This window comes from Salvelinus fontinalis, chromosome 13, assembly GCF_029448725.1.
Source record: "Salvelinus fontinalis isolate EN_2023a chromosome 13, ASM2944872v1, whole genome shotgun sequence".
NCBI classification, from domain to species: domain Eukaryota; kingdom Metazoa; phylum Chordata; class Actinopteri; order Salmoniformes; family Salmonidae; genus Salvelinus; species Salvelinus fontinalis.
In genome coordinates, this window is record NC_074677.1 from 46,973,807 (window position 1) to 46,996,186 (window position 22,380).

The following is a 22,380-nucleotide window of genomic DNA, read 5'->3' on the forward strand; positions in this document are numbered from 1 at the left end:
GCAGACGGGCAGTTCAGGCGCCGTTGGGCAGACGGGCAGTTCAGGCGCCGTTGGGCAGACGGGCAGTTCAGGCGCTTCTGGGCAGACGGCAGACTCTGGCCGGCTGAGGCGCACTGTAGGCCTGGTGCGTGGTGCCGGAACTGGAGGTACCGGGCTAAGTACACGCACCTTCAGGTTAGTGCGGGGAGCAGCAACAGGACGCACAGGACTCTGGAGGCGCACAGGAGGGTTAGTGCGTGGTGTAGACACTAGTGGTAATGGGCAGGAGACACGCACCATAGGGCTAGTGCGTGGAGGAGGAACAGGGCTCTGGAGACGCACAGGAGGCTTGGTGCGTGGTGCCAGCACTGGTGGTACTGGGCTGGGGACACGCATCTCAGGGCTAGTGCGGGGAGCAGTAACAGGACGCACAGGACTCTGGAGACGCACAGGAGGCTTGGTGCGTGGTGTAGGCACTGTCTTAACCAGACGGCTAGCACGCACCTCAGGACGAGTATGGAGAGCTGTTCCCGGTGACATCAACTCACCAACACGTTCAGTTGGACGGATGTCGTGCCTCATGCACCAAACCAGTACATCCCTCATAACTCTCTCCTCCAATTTCCCCATTAACACCTTCACTGTCTCTGCGTCACTCACCTCCAATTCCGCCCTCACCGGCTCCTTACGGTAAGCAGGAGGAGTTGGCTCAAGTCTCCTGACTGACCCAACTACACTCCCCGAGAGCCCCCCCAAGAAATGTTTGGGTTTGACTCGCGGGCTTCCAGCCTCGTTTCCGTGCTTCCTCCTCATATCGCCGCCTCTCAGCTTTAGCTGCCTCCAGCTCTTCTTTGGGGTGGCGATATTCTCCTGGCTGTGCCCATGGACCTTTTCCGTCCAATATTTCCTCCCATGTCCATGAATCCTGCGATCGCTGTTGCTTACTCCCACGCCGCTTGGTCCTTTGTTGGTGGGTGATTCTGTAACGGCTGTCTAATGCCTCCTCCTCGGATGAGGAGGAGGAGTAAGGGTCGGACCAAAATGCAGCGTTGTATGCAGACATAACGAAATTTATTTAAACAATACGAAACATGAAGAACACTTGAAATGATTACAAAGCAACAAAACGACGTAGACCGACCTGAACATAAGAACTTACATAAACACGAAGAACGCACGAACAGGAACAGACTACATACACGAACGACAACGAAACAGTCCCGTGTGGTGCGACATACACAGACACGGAAGACAATCACCCACAAACAAACAGTGAGAACAGCCTACCTTAATATGGTTCTCAATCAGAGGAAACGTCAAACACCTGCCTCTAATTGAGAACCATATCAGGCAACACATTAAACCCAACATAGAAACACAACACATAGAATGCCCACCCCAGCTCACGCCCTGACCAACTAAACACATACAAAACAACAGAAAACAGGTCAGGAACGTGACATTTAAAGGCTGTCGTTATCCTTGCAAGGTGAGGTATTGAAAACAGGTGTCTTAATCATTTTGACTATTATTACATTTTGACTATTATTATTATTACTAAATATTACATTACTTGTTAATTTTTTTTGTATACAATTTAGCTTAGTATTTTAATAATTTATTTTATGCAGTCATTTTTGCTCACCTTTATCAAGGGTATCAATAATTCCGGACCCCACTGTTTAGTACAAAACGATGATTGCCCAGCAATTGTAAATTCAGAGTAAGTTGTATGGTGGGTGTATATTTTATTACTCAAAATCTAAATAAAAAGAACTGCATTACTGTGAAACATTCCCAGAGAGTCAGATCGTTTAAAAATTATTTAGAGAATTGCAAGAAATTAAGAACCTTTTTCTGACACAGAACTGTCATATCCTGCTGATTGATTGCATTGATGGTCCAAAATAAATGTGAAATGCACCTTTACATGAGTGAGTCAGTCAATTGACTTTGGGTATGTTAAAAGAGAAGAATAATACAAATAAAGTTGGCAAGATATCTATTTACCTATGTGTTTGTCTTTAATTTCTTGTGAATTAGATGTGATTAACATCCTGATATGAAATACTAATAAATGTTATAAATAAGTTATGCACCGTTTTTCACTCTGACACAGACATTTGTAAATAAAGATGAAGATTATTGTGGGTGCCACAAGTTTGCCTTTGGGGGGGTTGTCATTAGGAATTTAATCTCAGTTTCCAGTTTTCACAACTTTATTTATGCACTCACACACTGCCTAATTCCTCTCCAGGATATCCATATTTTTGCATGCATTTCCATAGGGAGTGATTTGGATGGATTTATATACCAGGTAAGCAGTGGGGACCCGTGATTCTGGGCTGCCCCACCTGTTTTGAGACCCACATTTTTAGCATTTTTTTTGTTATGTTTTTACAAATAACACAAAATATATGCCTGTTTTGCATGTTATTTTGGCATTAATACTTGTCACATATCAGTTTGCAAACAATGTAAAAAATAATATATATCATTGAGTTAATAAAGGCGCATACAAACATTGTCTCTTTTTTGTTTTCTTGAGTAAAGCGGCTCCAAAATGCAGGTGTTTCAGCCTAGCTCAGTGCTTTCTGTGGTGGTGGTGGTGGGGCAAGCCAACACTCATGGGGACACTACTTCACCACAAAGTCTAAGAGGAGACTTCAAAAATTCTAGCCCTTCGGGTGCTGCCATAGAGTTAGAAGTGCCCATCCAAGAATGGACATAAACATTACACAACAAGTTGGAAATCGCAAATTCAATGAGTGGTTTGAAAGGAATCAGTGACAGTGTCTGTGTGGTGTCAAATCTGGGATCAAGGGGCTCTTTTCCAAGTTTAAATTGATAAACAGTCAACATAGGGCATGCTTTCAATGAAGCATGATTTGTGCCGCGCTCAAAACAACTGTTAACTCGGACTTGAGAACTTGACTTCAGTGAGTTCAAGACAACTGGGAAGTCTGGAATAAACAAGTGTAACGCACGTCATCGGGAGAAGGAGAAGAGGACCAAGGTGCAGCGTGGTAAGTGTTCATACTATTTAATAAAATACGCAACAGTTGACAAACCAACAAACACGACAAACGAACAGTCCTGAAAGGTAAAACAAACACTAAACAGGAAACAACCACCCACAAACACAGGTGGGAACAGGCTACCTAAGTATGATTCTCAATCAGAGACAACGATAGACAGCTGCCTCTGATTGAGAACCATACCAGGCCAAACACACAGAAATACAAAACAGGGACAACTTAGAACACCAGACATAGAATGCCCACCCTGTAACGGGTGACGCTCTCCTCATCCTCGGAAGAGGTGAGGAGAGAAGGATCTTCAGACCAAAACGCAGGCTCAGGGAAATAAGCCATCTTTATTATAAATTACGATGGCACACGAAACGAAACAAAACACTTTCCAAACTACAAAATAAGAAAACGACGTTGACGCAACCTGAACATAAACTTACATAATTAAACATAAACTTACGTACAGGAAAACAGACGACATCGAAACGAAACGAAACAAACAAACGCTACAGTCCTATGTGGTACGAACATAACATACGGACACAGGAGACAATCACCCACAAACAAACAGTGAGAATGCCCTACCTAAATATGACTCTTAATTAGAGGCAAACGCAAACCACCTGCCTCTAATCAAGAGCCATACCAGGCAAACCAAAACCAACATAGAAACAAATAACATAGAATGCCCACCCAACCTCACGTCCTGACCAACTAACACACAAAAACTAACATAAATAGGTCAGGAACGTGACAGTACCCCCCCCACAAGGTGCGAACTCCGGACGCACCAGCACAAAGTCTAGGGGAGGGTCTGGGTGGGCATCTAACCACGGTGGTGGCTCAGGCTCCGGGCGCGGTTCCCACCCCACCATAATCCATCCTAGCCTCCTCCCTCCAAGCATGTCCACCCTCTTTCTTCCCCCACAAAATCCTCTTAATAACACATCTAATAATGACAACACCGGGACAGAGAGATAAACCAAGACAGAGGGATAGATAAGAATATAGAGGTAGATAAAGATAGAGAGGGAGATCAGGATAGAGGGGCAACTCCGGACTGAAAGGCAGCTCCGGACAGAGAGACAGCTCTGGACTGATGGGCAGTTCTGGGTATTTAGCCTTTTCAGGCTGAAGGGCAGCTCATGGCTGACTGACGAATCTCGACGCTCATGGCTGGCTGACGGCTCTCGACGCTCATGGCAGGCTGACGGCTCTCGACGCTCATGGCAGGCTGACGGCTCTCGACGCTCATGGCAGGCTGACGGCTCTCGACGCTCATGGCAGGCTGACGGCTCTCGACGCTCATGGCAGGCTGACGGCTCTCGACGCTCATGGCGCTCTGACGGCTCTGGCTGCTCATGGCGCTCTGACGGCTCTGGCTGCTCATGGCGCTCTGACGGCTCTGGCTGCTCATGGCGCTCTGACGGCTCTGGCTGCTCATGGCTCTCTGACGGCTCTGGCTGCTCATGGCTCGCTGGCGGCTCTGGCAGATCCTGTCTGGTTGGCGGCTCTGGCAGATCCTGTCTGGTTGGCGGCTCTGGCAGATCCCGTCTGGTTGGCGGCTCTGGCAGATCCTGTCTGGTTAGCGGCTCTGGCAGATCCTGTCTGGCTGACGGCTCTAGCGGCTCCTGTCTGGCTGATGGCTCTAGCGGCTCCTGTCTGGCTGACGGCTCTGTAGGCTCATGGCAGACGGGCGGCTTTTCAGGCTCATGGCAGACGGGCGGCTTTGCAGGCTCCTGGCAGACGGATGGCTCAGACGGCGCTGGGGAGACGGATGGCTCAGATGGCGCTGGGGAGACGGATGGCTCAGATGGCGCTGGGGAGACGGATGGCTCAGATGGCGCTGAGGAGACGGATGGCTCTGGCCGGATATGGCGCACTGTAGACCTGGTGCGTGGTGCCGGAACTGGAGGCACCGTGCTAATGACAAGCACCTTCCTACTAGTGCGGGGAGCAGGGACAGGGCACACTGTATTCTCAGAGCCTACTCTATCCCTGATGCGTGGTACCAGCACTGGTGACGCCGGGCTGAGGACAAGCACATCAGGATTAGTAGGGGGAGAATATACAGTGTGTACAGGGCTCTGGAGACGCACTGGTAGCTTAGTGCGTGGGGCCGGAACTGGAGGCACCGGGCTAGATACACGCACTACAGGGAGAGTGCGTGGAGGAGGAACAGGGCTCAGGATACGCACTGGTAGCCTAGTGCGTAGTGTATACACTGTAGGTACTAGGCTGGGGCGGGGAGGTGGTGCCGGAAATACCGGACCGTGGAGGCGTACTGGCACTCTTGAGCATTGAGCTTGCCCAACCTTACCTGGTTGAATACTCCCGGTTGCCCGACCAGTGCGGGGAGGTGGAATAACCCGCACCGGGCTATGTAGGCGAACCGGGGAAACCATGCGTAAGGCAGGTGCCATGTATGCCGGCCCGAGGAGACGCACTGGAGACCAGACGCGTTGAGCCGGCCTCATGACACCTGGCTCAATACTCAATCTAGCCCTACCAGTGCGGGGAGGTGGAATAACCCGCACTGGGCTATGCACTCGTACAGGAGACACCGTGCGCTCTACTGCGTAACACGGCGCCTGCCCGTACTCCCGCTCTCCACGGTAAGCCTGGGAAGTGGGCGCAGGTCTCCTACCTGCCCTTGGCCCACTATCTCCTAGCCCCCCCCCAAGAAATTTTTGGGAATTACTCACGGGCTTTTTTGGCTTCCGTGCCAGACGCGTTCCCTCATAGCTCCGGTTCCTCTCCCCGGTAGCCTCTGCTCTCCTCCGTGCCTCCAGCTCAGCTTTGGGACGGCGATTTTCTCCTGCCTTAGCCCAGGGACCTTCTCCATTCATTATTTGCTCCCATGTCCAGAAATCCTTTCTCTCCTGTCCCTTACTCCGTTTCGTTTTCCTTTGCCGCTTGGTCTTAGCTTGGTGGGTGATTCTGTATCGGGTGACGCTCTCCTCATCCTCGGAAGAGGTGAGGAGAGAAGGATCTTCAGACCAAAACGCAGGCTCAGGGAAATAAGCCATCTTTATTATAAATTACGATGGCACACGAAACGAAACAAAACACTTTCCAAACTACAAAATAAGAAAACGACGTTGACGCAACCTGAACATAAACTTACATAATTAAACATAAACTTACGTACAGGAAAACAGACGACATCGAAACGAAACGAAACAAACAAACGCTACAGTCCTATGTGGTACGAACATAACATACGGACACAGGAGACAATCACCCACAAACAAACAGTGAGAATGCCCTACCTAAATATGACTCTTAATTAGAGGCAAACGCAAACCACCTGCCTCTAATCAAGAGCCATACCAGGCAAACCAAAACCAACATAGAAACAAATAACATAGAATGCCCACCCAACCTCACGTCCTGACCAACTAACACACAAAAACTAACATAAATAGGTCAGGAACGTGACACACCCAAACTAACGGCCTGAACAACCAAAATAGAGACATAAAAAGGATCTCTACGGTCAGGGCGTGACAACAAGCTCCGACTGGGAAAATATGTTTTGAATGGTCATCCAACTCGGAATTGTAAATCCGGCCTCCAGATGTTTTGAAAGCACCATAAATCCAGAGAATGCCAGACTTTGATGACAAAATTTGTTCACGAAGGACCGCCGCACCACCTTCTTTTTCAAGTGAGCACAGCACAGCAAGGTGAGTCCAAAAATTGATTGTATGTTGCTGCATAAATGATGTAGTATGCCAGGTAGTATGCCATGTGTATACTATAGGTAAGAAAGTAATGCTAAGTGTATGATGTGTAGTAAGATGTTAGTGGCCTGTGGGCCTCACCCTAATACTTTGATCTATTTACCCCTCTTAATTTCACCTACTGTTCTGACTTGGTGGTGCACATCTAGCCTATAACCTGTTTAAGAGAAATGTAACCATAGAATATTGTAAGAGCTTTCATTGTCTGCTTATATGCTCCCTTTATTTATCCCAGGATTCTGACTTGGTGTACAGGGAGAACACTTTAAGAACGGCCCATGTTTTGTATTCTGTCGCTGTACATTTCAATATCTAAACAAATGTTTATATTGACTAACATTACTTCCATCCTAGCTCACTCATTAATGTCTTAATTGAAATTACAGATTGCCTCTTATCCACTCGTCATCCCCTTATGCCATAGTTTGTACATCTCAATTAACATTAGAAACCACATTTGTTTAAACAAGTCAGCCATATCAGCTATGTTTTTAAAAAAGGCAGTAAATGAGGCTAAGTTAAATGTTTCGCTGCCAGACAAGACTCCGCTGTTAGCCAGGTGTAGCAGTGGTAAGTTGTTGGGACAGCTTTATGTAGGCCCTAACAGTTGTGGGCACCGTTTGTAGTTATAGTGCAATTAATTAATGTCTTGCTTAGTGTTGTGTTGTGTAATGTCTTTTCTGGCATGCATCCCACTTTTTGTATTTTTTGCCCCACCAAGATTTACATGCTAAAATCGCCACTGCAGGTAAGGTGAGTAAACTAACGCTATTAGGGCTGCCCATTTTCAGATTTCTCTCTGTAACTGTGAGTGAATAGAGGTAAGGAAAATACATTATAGAAGATTGTTGGGACAGATTACTGAATGTAGGCCCACTTAAATCAAGAGCTCCAGGACTTTTTGGAAATGATAATTTTCACAATTTAAATAAATCCTCATGAATATAATTGGTCCATTTCTAATTTATTCCATGATTTACCTTAATTAAAATTGAAAAGGGCAACACCCTCATGAGGATTTCTGGGAATAGTCAATAGGAAGATTGACTGGAATTTATACTGGGCCTAGACTCGCGCCTCCCTCGTCAGAAGGACAAATAGAAGGATGCAGATTTACTATTGGAACAAGGGAATTAGGAGTCGTTTGTTTTCTGGCCAGTTACAGTTGCCAAAGTCAATAAGCTTGCAATAATTGTTCACACTAACACAACAACCACATTCCTGATATGATTTATGACGATTATTTTCCACGGATGACAATATTTTTTATTATGTTCTTGGTTATCGTGTTATTTGTACCCAAAGCTCAAGCTGCTACCCGAAACGCCCATTTTTGCCTCTACCAAGACGAGAGCGCGGTTATAGAGCGCATGCTCAAAACGTAGTTCTACGTAAATTTGCGCCAACTCCATGGTGAGGCTGAAGGAAGCAGTATCAGGGATGATGCTTAGCAAGCTAGCGTTTCTTCACAACAACAATAACCATTTAGCTTTCTACAGTTTCGGCACTGTTTTTACCCGTATACAAGGACAGTACTTCATCTATTTGCAAGTATATGTCAGGTATGTGAGATACTGTGTTATTTTATAGCCGTATTTAATATGGAAGGGAACAGATATGCCTCTGCCTCTATAAACAGCATCATAGCTAACGTTAGCTTCAACCACCGGCGTAGGGACAAGCACCATCATGTACAAAGCTAGGCCTCAGTAGTAAGTCCAAAAGCCAAATATCTGTGGTATTGTACCTTATCTTTTCTCCAATTTGGCAACAAGAGAAGTACTGTTTTATATTTTTGCATTACACAGTTGGGACAACGAAGCAGAAGGGAAACTATTAAGGACAACCATGCTAACGTTAGCTAGCTAAGCCAAGGATTTCATGAAGAAAGGACTTCGTATTTGATCTTAACTGAAGGGAGGCGTTGGATCTTCATGGGAACAACCGTGTGTTCTCCATTTAACTAACAATTAGCAAACTAACCAGTAGGAACTTGTTTATTTTTTTCACGACAGCGTTGTTTGGGAATAATCTGCTGACAGTGAGGATATCGCCTCTTGTCAAACATTGTTTGAAGTATTCGTTAAACAGAGCTGCTTGTTTGCTCACTTCGGCTGTGTTTGAATGTGGGATAAAATGGAGACCCCAACGATTGTCTACGATCTTGACACTTCTGGTGGTCTTATGCAGGTAAAGCCTTTACTATTACTATGATGATGAGAAAATAACTAACGTTATACGTTTGTTTTCTTTTTCTGTTTCTAGTAGAAGCTTGCTAGGTAGTTGGTTAGGGCCCAGTGGCAGTGCAACGTTTGTAGCTAGCTCTCTAGCTAACTCTACAGGACGCCATTGCTCTCTCTAGCTAACCTCTGCCAGAAGGCATGTCATCAAAAAGTTAAGTCAAACCATTGACTGAAGGTGTTACTTTGTAGCTAGCTCATTAAATTGGTTTGTTGTGTGGCAGACTTGACACTACAGTAGATACTGTGCAACAATGCAGATAATCAGATGTATCCCTGTACTCGTTTGCTGATACTTTGTAGCAAATACAAGCATTGCTCGCGCCTCCCAAGTCTGAAGATGGAGAAAAAAGAGGTCGGAAACCAGATAAAAACGCACGGAGAGCGGGGAGAGCGACGAATCACGACACCTGTGACAGTTGCAGAGAGGGAGGCGACCTCCTCTGTTGTGATCATTGTCCCGCAGCCTTTCATCTACAGTGCTGGTATGTTTATGATTGATATCTTTCCATTTACAGTAATGACTTCCCAGTGTTCCTACCAATGTGCAAGGCAGTATTTGTGGTTGATTTAACTTTGTGGGAAGCAGTTGACTACTGACAGACAAACTCCTGCTAACTATTGTCAGCTAATCTAATGCACAATAGTTGCCACATTGTGGCGCTGTAGCTCAGTTTTTCAACACGGTGAGACATGTGTATTCTGCCACCCTATTGGTTAGGTCTACATGGTGTTTATTCTGCCACCCTATTGGTTGGGTCTACATGTTAAAACTCTGTAGCTTTGTTCTTGTATATAACTACTGTAGCGTGTGTTGACCATTTTCTGTGCAGAAGACATGTCTGCACTAAATTCTGCACTTAGCTACTGCCATGTTTCAGCTACTTAGCCATGCTTCTCTTCAGTCAATGAAGACATATTTCTGGCATACATTTAGCTCATTCTCTAGTCCACACAGTCCACACTTACTCCTCTCCTAACAGCCATTTCCAGTATTTAATGAGCTTGCAGATGTTGGCGAGGTTTAGTTGAGCTTTCTGGTGAGGCAATGAGGAGCTCAGGGAACCTGACTGTGCAGTGTGCTGCCTCATTGACGGTATAAATAATCATTAACCATGGCATGTGCTGCTGGGACAGTGGGCTGAGCAGACCAAGGCTGCTGTTTGGTGTCATGAAGCACCTACCAGGGCCTTTCTACTCTTAGCCTGGACTACAGTTTGACAGAGTTTTTTTATTTTATTATTTTGCTTCTAGGATAGTGTTATCAATGCCCTTGGATTGTTGCCTCAACGGTTTCATAGAGCATGAAAGGTTTTTGCTGAGGAAAGTGAATTGTTTATTTATTATGGTAGTGCTCCTCTTTTTACATCACTGCAGTCTGTCTTTCTTGGAAAGCTTGAATGAATCGATGTTGGTTTTGGACCAACAGCATTTTCAATAGATTCAACACATACCTTTGCCACGGAACTGTGAGACTGTGCCCAGGGACCTTGGCACTCTGCCCAAAAAGAGCCCTTTTGAATTAATTCTCTCTCCCCTGTCTTTCATCAGCTACAGGTCTCTAGCATTTCCACAGTTATTTCAATGTAGAAAAATAGCCTCAACGCCATAACTCTGGAACTTGTAAACCAGGTTACATTGTGAGGGCATTGGACGTTATGAATTGCTGATTTGCGTTGAACTCCCTGCAGCAACCCACCCCTGAGTAAGGAGATGCTGCCCCCTGGAGACTGGATGTGTCATCGTTGCATGGTGCGTAGGAAGGTGAGTTAAATCTGTGTTAAAACATGGGAAGGAATAACCTTTTGTTTGTGAGGTGTTGACTGCTTCCGTCATTTGGATATGTGACCTACTTTTTGTGTGTATGTACTGTCATGTACATTACATGACCAAAAGTATGTGGACAGCTGCTTGTCGACATCTCATTCCAATATCATGGACATAATACGGAGTTGGTCCCCCCCTTTGCTGCTATAAGAGCCTCTACTATTCTGGGAAGGCTTTCCACAAGATGTTGGAACTAGAGGTCGACCGATTATGATTTTTCAACGCCGATACCGATTATTGGAGGACAAAAAATGCCGATTTATTTAAATACATTTTAAAAATTATATATATATATATATCATACACGCACACACATTTTTCTAATAATGACAATTGCAACAATACTCAATGAACACTTTTATTTTAACTTAATATAATACATAAATATACACACACACACACAGCTCTGAAGTGGCAATGATACTGAAGAGTCTGCTTAGGAGACAAATACTCTCAACTGTTTGAATAAAAATAGAGTGTAAGTTACCTGTGATGAATGTTGAAAACAAAAACTGTAATTTCTATATGCAGGAAATCCTATTTTAATAATGGGCATGGTAAGAATTGACGACCAAAGTGCGAGTCATAATTCCCATGACACCTTTTAGCAAAATCTGAAAAGCGGTTCCTTCATTTATTCCTTAGGATATTTTTAGATTCACTTAAAATAAGGTCTGAGTTTCGTACACCACCGTGCCAATTTTATAACTGTGTAGATATCCATAGGACAAGGTAACTGATCAATATTGGCTAAATATAAGCGAAGATAAAAAAATTTGTAGAGTGGATTTATGAAAATATGTTGACAAACGTTACCTTATCCTAGTGAGATTTACACGGGTATCAAAACGTCGAGGCGGTTTAAGCCTGAACGAAACACAGACCTTATTTGAAGTAGATCAAGACATTCTCTATGGAAGACAGGAACGGTAAAATAACGAAGGAACCCCTTTCAAGTTCAGAAGTTATTACAGGAATTATAACGCGTCGACTATTTCTCTCTAAACCATATACCTTTGACTAATCCGGAAACTATCACCTCGAAAACAAAACGATTTTTCCGTTTCGTATTTTATCTAAAGGGTGGCATCCATGAGTCTAAATATTCCTGTTACATTGCACAACCTTCAATGTTATGTCATAATTACGTAAAATTCTGGCAAATTAGTTCGCAAAGAGCCAGGCGGCCCAAACTGTTGCATATACCCTGACTCTGTGTGCAATGAACGCAAGAGAAATGACACAATTTCACCTGGTTAATATTGCCTGCTAACCTGGATTTCTTTTAGCTAAATATGCAGCTTTAAAAATATATACTTGTATTGATTTTAAGAAAGGCATTGATGTTTATGTTTAAGTACACATTGGAGCAATGACAGTCATTGATTGATTGTTTTTTATAAGATAAGTTTAATGCTAGCTAGCAATTTACCTTAGCTTACTGCATTCGCATAACAGGCAGGCTCCTCGTGGAGTGCAATGTAATCAGGTGTTAGAGCATTGGACTAGTTAACTGTAAGGTTGCAAGATTGGATCCCCCGAGCTGACAAGGTTAAAAATCTGTTGTTCTGCCTCGTCATTAAAAATAAGAATGTGTTCTTAACTGACTTGCCTAGTTAAATAAAGATTAAATAAAGGTCAAAAAAATAAAAATAAAAACAGCCCCAGACTATAATTCCTCCTCCACCAAACTTTACAGTTGGCAGTATGCATTCAGGCAGGTAGCGTTCTCCTGGCATCTGCCAAACCCTGATTAGTCCGGACTACCAGATGGTGAAGCGTGATTCATCACTCCAGAGAATGTTTCCACTGCTCCAAAGTCCAATAGTGACGAGCTTCACACCACTCCAGCCTGCGATTGGCATTGTGCATGGTGAGCTTAGGCTTGTGTGCGGCTGCTCGGCCTTAGAAACCCATTCAATGACTCTCCCGATGAATAGATCTTGTGCTGCCGTTGCTTCCAGAGGCAGTTTGGATCTCTGTAGTGAGTGTTGCAACCGAGGACAGGTTATTTTTTACGCGCTTCAGCACCCGGCGGGCCTGTTCTGTGTGCTTGTGTGGCCTACCACTTCGCAGCTGGCTGTTGTTGCTCCTAGATGTTTCCACTTCACAATAACAGCACATACAGTTGACCGGGGCAGAAATTTGACAAACTGACTTTTTGGAAAGTTGGCATCCTATGACGGTGCCACGTTAAAAGTTACTGAGCTCTTCAGTAAGGCCATTCTACTACCAATGTTTGTCTATAGAGATTGCATGGCTGTGTTAAGTCTTTGGTATGTAATTTTCGTTATACGTTGGACACTGGTAAGACTAGCTGCCGCCATTGGCGTCGGCTGATGGGGATCCTAATAAAATTCAAAAATTGTTTGGTGAGACTGGTTTAATCAGGGCTGTTCAGACTGTTAACACGTTGTTTCTTGTGTCATAGAAGCGGGAGCTAAAGAAGGAGCAGATAAATGGTCTGCTGGACCGCCAGCTGTCTAAGCAGTCTCCCTCTCCTGCAGCAGAGTTAGAGCTGACCCCAGGCACCCTGAGGCTGGACCCCACGGCTGCAGTAGGAGGCACCACAGGCCTGAGAGCTGCAGCTGTGGCCCAGGTCCGTCTCCTGGAGAGGAGGCCCAGCAGTAGACCCAACACCCCAACCTCCACCGCCTCCACAGACACCGCCACGCCCTCGGAGCAGAACGACATGGATGATGACATGCTAGACGTAGAGGACGACTCGCAGGGCTCAGAGCCCGAGAGCTCCACCCCACACCTCAAGAGGCCCTTTGATCTTCTGATAGCAGCAGCCATGGAGAGGAACCCCACGCAGTTCCAGCTTCCCAATGAGCTCACCTGCACAACTGCACTTCCAGGAACCAGTAAAAAAAGGAGGAGAGATGAGATGACTGGGAAGAATGTGAAGCGACTGCAGCATGAGCTGGACCACAATGGGCTGGTCCCACTACCGGTGAAGGTCTGCTATCCCTGTGGCAGGTACGGACAACAGCAAGGCCAATGTTTTAATAACCAAATATCAGTGCCTTTCTTTTAATAATCTAAATGTTTTTGTGTAGGCTAACTGGGATTTTTTGGCACCAGATGTTACATACATTACTAGGCTTTGAGAACAAATCCGGAAAGGAGATACGTTATCCAGTTATATGCAGATCACACATTATTTCACAGCTGTTTTGACGTTCTTTTAAAAGGCATAGAAATTATTGCATAGTTTACTATGAAAATATACAGTATACTACTGTTGGGTGATATTAACATTTTCAAATATCATACCGTTTCTGTACGGTACATGTGTATACCGTATTACCGTAAGCGCACACAAGGGGAGCTATATACATGTATATCTGTGTATATACAGTTCATTCAGAAGTTCTGACCTTTTGCCCCAAAAAATTACGTTATAGCCTTATTCTAAAATTGATTAAATTGTTTTTCCCCCTCATCAATATACACACAATACCCCATAATGACAAAGCAAAAACAGGTTAAGACATTTTTGCAAATGTGTAAATAATAAACTGAAATATCACATTTTAAATAAGTATTCAGACCCTTTACTCAGTACTTTGTTGAAGCACCATTGGCAGTGGTTACAGCCTCGAGTCTAATTGGGTATGATGCTACAAGCTTGGCACACCTGTATTTGGGGAGTTTCTCCCATTCTTCTCTGCAGATCCTCTCAAGCTCTGTCAGGTTTGGATGGGGAGTGTCGCTGCACAGGTATTTTCAGGTCTCTCCAGGGAAGTTCGATTGGGTTCAAGTCCGGGCTCTGGCTGGGCCACTCAAGAACATTCATAGACTTGTCCCGAAGCCACTCCTGCTTTGTCTTGGCTGTGTGCTTAGGGTCGTTGTCCTGTTGGAAGGTGAACCTTTGCCCCAGTCTGAAGTCCAGAGCACTCTTCATCAATGATCTCTCTATACTTTGCTCCGTTCATCTTTCCCTCGATCCTGACTAGTTTCCCATCCCCTGCTGCTGAAAAACATCACCACAGCATGATGCTGCCTCTACCATGCTTCACCGTAGGGATGGTGCCAGGTTTCTTCCAGATGTCACACTTGGCCTTCAGGCCAAAAAGTTCAATCTTGGTTTCATCAGACCAGAGAATCTTGTTTCTCATGGTCTGAGAGTCCTTTAGGTGCCCTTTGGCAAATTTCAAGCGAGCTGTCATGTGCATTTTACTGAAGAGTGGCTTCTGTCCATAAAGGTCCGATCGGTGAAGTGTTGCAGAGCTGGTTGTCCTTCTCAAAGGTTCTCCCATCTCCACAGAGAAACTCTGGAGCTCTGTCAGTGTCCATCGGGTTCTTGGTCACCTCCCTGACCAAGGTCCTTCTCCCCCGATTGCTCAGTTTAGCTCTAGGAAGAGTCTTGGTTGTTCCAAACTTCTTTCTTTTAAGAATGATGGAGGCCACTGTGTTCTTGGGGACCTTCAATGCTGCAGAAATATTTTGGTACCCTTCCCCAGATCTGTGCCTCGACACAATCCTGTCTCGGAGCTCTACGTACAATTCCTTTGACCTCATGGCTTGGTTTTTGCTCTGACATGCACTATCAACTGTGGGACCTTATATAGACCGGTGTATGCCTTTCCCAGTCATTTGAATTTACCACAGGTGGACTCCAAGTTGGAGAAACATCTCAAGGATGATTAATGGAAACAGGATGCATCTGAGCTAAATTTTTAGTCTCATAGCAAAGGGTCTGAATACTTATTTACATAAGGTATTACTGTTTTTTTTCTATTTTTAATCAATTGGCAAACATTTCTGAACACCTGTTTTCTCTTTGTCATTATGGGGTATTGTGTGTAGATTGAAGTTTTATTTAATCCATTTTTGAATAATGCTATAACAAAGCAAAATGTGGAAACGGTCAAGTGGTCTTAATACTTTCCGAATGCACTGTACATGTGTTTTTGAGGTGTTTTTTTCTTTCTTTTTTCTGGGGAGATATATTTAAAAAAAAAAAATGCTTGACTGACAGACCATCTTATTTTTTTATATTCTTTAGAGGGGTTGTAGAGTTTGTCCTGATGTTTATTTCAGCGAGGCACCAAAATGTTCTGTAGTTTTGTTTTTGTGTTATTTACCACACTCTAGAGTGCCTCTATGAGCTGGCATCAGAGACTTGGCTATGTCAGGAATACCACAGAATGCACAACCCACAGGGCTGGCCAGAGAGAAAGGGGAATTCAAACTATCTCACTGAGAATTTTTATATATTCTGGAATGATGGGGCTTGGCTTAGGGTCTCTGCCACAGACAGTGACTCTGCCAGTATTCCAGACAGTAACCACATTTCCATCCACAGTTTTCATGCAAGTAAATTCACTCTGTATAAAATAAAAATCACGGCAGCTGTGATGGAAACAGGAAGTTTTGGTATAATTTTATAAATGCCAAGAGAATTTGTTAATTTGACATAGTGGGTCATTTTTTTGTTGTCTGTAAATGTATTATGTGAGAAATGGCGGTGGAAATGCCTTCATGCGAAAATACTGATATCATATCGAAGAAAACTAGTAGTCGCAATGATGTGTGTGTGATCCTTCCACTACGACTCAGGAAACCATGCAGTTTATTAGGCTACATATGAATGACGTTGTGATGAACTTCACAGGGTGTTGAAAGTGCATGTTATGAGCTTGATGCTCCTTTCCAACAAATATCAAGGTGACATGATCATCGATGCTTGACTGCCATTTGACAAGTCCACATTTTCTCGCTCTTATCCATAATGATGTCGTCATGTTGACTAGCTACACACACTATCTGCCAGCTGTCGGCTAGAGCACATTTACCAAGACCAGAGTAGGCACATTTTGCTATTTTAACGCAACAGTTTCTGTGACCCAACTATCAGTAGAGTTGAAAATGCGATGGAAACACATTGACCTTTTTGTAGATTTTTATTCGGTACATGAAAACAACGCACACAATTGAATTTTCCGCTTCTCTCATCAAGTGCTGTTTTTTTATCTGCAAGTCGGTTTGGTGGAAACCCCACTACAGGGAAAATGTACATATTTTCTTTATGCATATTTTAGAATATTCGCATGAACGACATGGATGATGACATGCTAGACGTGGAGGACGACTCCCAGGGCTCGGAGCCCGAGAGCTCCACCTCACACTCCACGCCATTTGGATGGAAACCTAGCTAGTGTGGGTTGGAAATCCATTTGTCTCTGGCCTTCAAGTGATCCCCTCTTTCCACTAAACCATTAGAGCAGACTACCCCTAGCTCTATTTTGAGGATATTTAGCAGTTTATTTGTTTCACTCATAAATCTAACCCGTGTTTTTGTGATTCTGTGTTGTAGGAGCTGCAGGTTGGCACCATTAATCCAGTGTGACTATTGCCCCCTCCTGTTCCACATGGACTGTCTGGACCCCCCTCTTACTGCCATGCCTGTGGGCAAGTGGATGTGTCCCAATCACATAGAACACATGGTGGTAAGTAAGCTAAAGCTTTTTTTATGGTCACACACATCTACGTATTGAAAACGTGTTGATGTTGTTTTAATGGTATTGACCTGATTGTGCCCCTTCCAGCTGAAGCAGAGGAGCCTGCCGTTGAGCGGTCGCTGCCAACTGTTTGACCAGTTTCAGGACAGGATGTCCCAGCATGCCGTCAAGGTGGACTTCCTGCAGCGGGTGCATCGTCTCAACACCCCCGTCCGCCGAGGAACCCACACACAGCTGAAGAAAACCCTCAAGGTCAGCCTGCTAGTCCCTGTACTACTACTGTGGGTTACAACAGTGCTTCCTCTGTCAGATGAGGTGACATGTAACACACCACTGCTCACTGTTGTCACATCTTGTAACTAGACACATCTTGTGTGTGTGTCTCTCGACAGGTCCCTGATTCTATAAAGTCCCAGTACAAGTGTCCCCCGGCCATGATTGCCCCGGCAGGGATCCGCAACGGGGAGCTGATCTGTAACAGCAGTTCAGAACCCCCTCAGCAGCACTTTACACCCTCTCAGCACTTAACCAGTGAAGATGAGCAACAGGAGGTAGGTAACTGGCGTGTTACCCAGCAGTGATATACAATGTCTCATGAGAGTAAACAAATCCCACATCTTTAATACTGATTGAATGTGTTCTGTTTTCCTGTGTTGTCTCCTAGTGGCTCAGAGATGTCATCACACTCCAGTGCAGCATAGTGAGACATCTGTCAGCCAAGCAGAAGCTGTCGTCCGAATGGGACTCTGGGAAAATGGACAAGGCTGACATCAAACCCTGTGTCACAGCAGAGGAGGGAAGTGCTGTATGCACTTCTAACCGGACAGAGTCGCCAGCCTCCAAGCCTAAAGCTGACAGTGCAGCAGTTTGCCCCCAGGGGGTGCCTGCACTCAAGGAAGGGAAGTGTAGCATGTGTACAGAGAAGCCTTGTCACAACTGTGGGCCCAGTAATGTTAACGGTCCCCTGGAGGAGCAGCTGTCTTGGACCAATGGGAGTCCAGAGGCCTGCAGACAGGACAACCTCCACAAGCTGAGAGACCCCTCAGGTCCTGATAGGCCTGTTCCTCAGACACCAGCAACTTCCAGCCCGGAGTTAACCAACCACACTGGTAAAGCTGTGGTCAAGACCGAGAACACCCTCTTAAGACCCTGTGAAGGGACGGCCTCCTCATCCACCTGCCCCTTCAAACCAGACCTCAGAGGCCCCTCTCCACCTCACAGACCCTCCCCAGGCACACAGGGCCCTGCTCTAACCAGTAGCAGCAGCACCGTGGGGTCCTGTGCCCTCACTCCACCCAGAGCACCATACCAGATCAAGGGGGTGACCAAGCTGGGCTCCACCCCACCAGCAGATGGGAAAGTCAGTCGTGATGCTGTGACCACCAGGATTGGTTCTCTGCTCCCCTGCTCTTTCTCTATGGGAGACCTGTCCAGCCGTCTGAAGGCTGTGGCAGACTGCCATGGTGGTAAGTCTCACCTGATTTTAGTAAGACACATTTTAGATTGGTGAGGAAAAGTTGGATCCACACTAACTGAATTCATTCTCTTTTTGCTAACAACATGATTATTTTCAGAGATTCAGATGAGTAGTCTGGATGAGAAGTTCATTGAACTCCTGGCCTGGCAGAGGATCCAGCAGCTGTTTGGGCCTAAAGCCCCTTCCCCTCCACAGAGCAGCTGTATCAGCCTACCTCCTGTTCCACAACCCCAGCCTACAGAAGGTAAGATTTCATTATCATCACCATTTTGTATTCCCTATATTTCTGACTCACTGTCCATTCCCTCACTAACCTTACCATCTTCACTCTTATTATTCTGTCCATTTATATTGATGTCCATTACTTCTATCCACCTTTCATGTTTGTAAAATCATCCCTTAGTTTATCCTGTATTGTTACATTTGACTGCTCTGTATAATGCAGCATTGTGAGGAAGAGAATGTGTTATTTTCTTTCTCAGCACAAAACAAGGATATCCAGGCAAGGGCTGTGTTTTATCCTTTGACTGGGAAAGGAGGAGCTGTCCGTATGTGCTACAGAAGCCTGTACATAGGAACTGGTACGATTCACTCCCAATCCCAAATAACACAACATGACCCAATCACAGGACCTTCTATTCATGTAAAGGTGTCTTCCACCCCTGGCAGATTTTGCTGACTTGAGGTTATGTCTTGTTATTTGCAGGTGCTGACATGGACGTGTGCCTTACAAACTATGGTCATTGTAATTACGTTTCAGGAAAACATGCCTGCATCTTCTATGATGAGGTGAGTGGGTCATTTCACATTTAAACATGTACTTGGTTTTGGAATACATTTTCAATAAGTTGTTGAACTGTGAAGAAATACAGTATAAATACATTTGATATCTATTTTTTCTTGCTTCAGGGATTTCTTTTAGAAGCTGCTCTGTGAATTAAATATTTCATCTGTAACTGCTCTTGCCTTGATCAGAACACCAAGCAGTATGAGCTCCTCAACTACAGTGAACATGGGACAACGGTGGACAATGTGCTGTACTCCTGTGACTTCTCTGAGAAGACTGGGCCCAGCCCCTCCAGCAGCCTGGTCTCCAAAGTGCAGAACATTATCAGTGAGTGGAGCTCCTCTCATGGCCTTCTATAGAATCAGGAAGGAATTAACATTTTACCTCTGATAAAGGACCATGCTCTGACATGCCATGTTTCCTAATGTTGTTAAAGCAGAGGCAGGTGATGGTATTCAAAGGTCTGAGTGTTTTGTAATGCTTGTAACCCGCAGAGCGCTGCAAGAGGAGGAAGCAGGAAGAGGAAGGGGCAGGGGAGCCCATGGTGCTAGAGGAGGGGGTGATGAGTCAGTGTCAGGTGACTCCTTCTAGCCCCTGCTGCGACTGCAAGGCCAGCAGCTCCAGTCTGATCGGGGGCAGTGGGGCAGGCTGGGAGGGCACTGCCCTGCTCCACCACGGCAGCTTCGTCAAGCTGGGCTGCATGCAGTTTGTCTTCAGTATTACAGAGTTTGCCTGCAAGCAGCCCAAAAAGGAAACCCTTAACAACCCAACTACCACCACTGCCACCCCCCAGTGCCAGGAGGGAACAGAACCCTCTGACAAGCACACGTCCACCTCCCAGCTCCACCAAGTGCCAGTGCTGCACCCTAACCCTGTCCCCTAGCCCAATCATGTCCCCTCAGCAAGAAGAACCAGCCTCAGCAGCTATACTTGTATACTGCATCAAAAAGAGAGCTTTTTTGATGTTCATACATTTGCATGAAATGAAGTATTTTTCAGTCTCAGATTTTGTGGGCAAGTTGCACATACAATTTGTATTGTTATTTTTTGTAACTGGACAATTTTCTGAAAGATTTTGAATTGGCTTTGAAAAAGGGGCTGGTTTATTGTTGACATTATGTGAAGAAATGAAAACATCACCAGGTTTCCAGCATACTTGTAAAGAACTCCAATCATTCTATTTTTGCCAGTAATGATGGCATAAACTTTTTTTTTTCTTTTTTCTGAAAATGCAACTTTATTTACTTTTTATAAGTTTAGTCTGTGTACTGTATCTGAAAAAGTAGTTGTGTTCAGATGTTTTTTTTGCTACTATTGCACTACAGTAGCACTATATTCAAACATGTGTACACATCCATGCTTATACATACATGTTGTATACATTGTTGTGTGTGTTGAAATACACACAAAATATACATGATTAAGAATAATTTTAACATAGAACAAGGGAAGCATAGGATTCTGTATGCAATCTTCAATTATGGCCATTTTGGCTTTATAATCTTTCCAGTGCTTCATGTGAATTTTGTGCCGTACTTTTCAAAAGTTTTAGTCCAGTTTCTTTTCAATAGTGTCTGTTTTTAGAAATAATTCATCTGAACTTTGTCATGTACTCTGTAAATACAAAGCAACTTTGACTTGGTTTCTTGTCTGTCATAGTCACTGTAAATACCTAAAGATTTTTAAGTGTCAGTTAACACCGTGGCTTCTGTCATTTCATTCGTTGCTAACAACCAATTGGGCGATTCCATGCCAGCATAGCCCGAAAATATTTTTGGTATCCGATTGTTCTGGCAATTCTCACATTGGGAGGAAGGATGTTTCACATGTTTTTTACATTTTTGTATCACTTTTTATTTTCTATCATGAAAGTGGGCATTTTAGGCACTTTTTAGACCTATACATTCCCTCTGTAAGACCTGATGTCTGAACTGTACATAATAGACACCTTGTTGTCATTATACTCCTCATAGTGTAACTCTATGGAATACAGTGGGTATCATACGTGTTCATCCCTTTTGGACATTTTTTCAAATTTGTTGCGTTACAAAGTAGGATTGAAATTGATTTAATTACATTTTTTGGGTCATTGATCTACACAAGATACTTCATGTCAGTGAATAAAATTCTACAAATAAATGAAATAACTAAAATATAGTTGTTGCATAACTATTCACCCCCTTTTGTTTTGGCAATCATAAATTAGTTCAGGAGTACATTTTGGCTTAACAAGTTACATGGGCTCACTGTGTGAAATAATAGGAGTTGACATGATTTTTTAATGAATACCCCTTCCTGTCCCCCATGCAAGGTCCTTCAGTCAAGTATTGCATTTCAACTACACAGACAAGGGAGCTTTTCAAAAGCCTCAAAGAAGGGCAGTGATTGATAGATGGCTAGCAATAACAAATCAAACATTGAATATCTCTTTAAAGAGATACTTTTGTATAAAAAAAGTACTGTAGCACTCACAAGCCAAAAGTGGTCCCTGAACTAGTCACATGCAGATATGTGCACCATATCATTGCACTCTTTCCCGCTCTGCTGGGTGCATCTTGCTACCTGCCATTCAAATGGTAAGGGGCTGAAACTAGAATTGCTAGGGGGCTGATCCAGGTGGGGGAAAATGTTGCAACACAGCTTCCAGGAAACAGTCACTTTCAAACTATGGATTTCATGGCTAATTGAGGTAAGATTCCTTCTGGTCATCAATTATGCATGTATGACCTACACTGACACCAGCCCAAAGTGGGAGGGTTAAAAAAATACTAGTTGCCAAAGTTCTGGAGCATGTCTGTAAGCATGGTGAAGATGTATTAAAC

General features: G+C 44.4%; 1 protein-coding gene across 3 annotated transcripts; it reads left to right on the forward strand.

Moving 5' to 3' along the window:
* The first annotated feature begins 8,153 nt into the window (after positions 1 to 8,153).
* On the forward strand, positions 8,154 to 21,257 carry LOC129868814 (PHD finger protein 12-like). Of its 3 annotated transcripts, XM_055943070.1 has the most exons (14): positions 8,154 to 8,319; positions 8,773 to 8,947; positions 9,301 to 9,482; positions 10,689 to 10,761; positions 13,256 to 13,806; positions 17,150 to 17,282; positions 17,382 to 17,546; positions 17,687 to 17,845; positions 17,959 to 18,760; positions 18,869 to 19,015; positions 19,254 to 19,352; positions 19,478 to 19,560; positions 19,747 to 19,885; positions 20,053 to 21,257. In XM_055943070.1, the coding sequence occupies exons 2-14, from the start codon at positions 8,882 to 8,884 to the stop codon at positions 20,439 to 20,441; spliced, it is 2,988 nt and encodes a 995-aa protein (XP_055799045.1). In that variant the 5' UTR covers positions 8,154 to 8,319; positions 8,773 to 8,881; the 3' UTR covers positions 20,442 to 21,257. The 3 variants fall into 3 exon arrangements, with proteins under 3 accessions (XP_055799045.1, XP_055799044.1, XP_055799046.1); XM_055943069.1 differs by having other exon boundaries at positions 8,154 to 8,947; XM_055943071.1 differs by having other exon boundaries at positions 8,154 to 8,947; positions 10,689 to 10,749.
* The last annotated feature ends 1,123 nt before the right edge of the window (positions 21,258 to 22,380 follow it).

Excerpts from the sequence above, each read along its gene's own strand:
- LOC129868814 (XM_055943069.1), top strand. The coding sequence starts at position 8,882 with ATGTGGGATAAAATGGAGACCCCAACGATTGTCTACGATCTTGACACT. Across the intron at positions 17,283-17,381 it reads ATCACATAGAACACATGGTG|CTGAAGCAGAGGAGCCTGCC; the intron begins GTAAGTAAGCTA and ends TGCCCCTTCCAG. Across the intron at positions 17,547-17,686 it reads AGCTGAAGAAAACCCTCAAG|GTCCCTGATTCTATAAAGTC; the intron begins GTCAGCCTGCTA and ends GTCTCTCGACAG.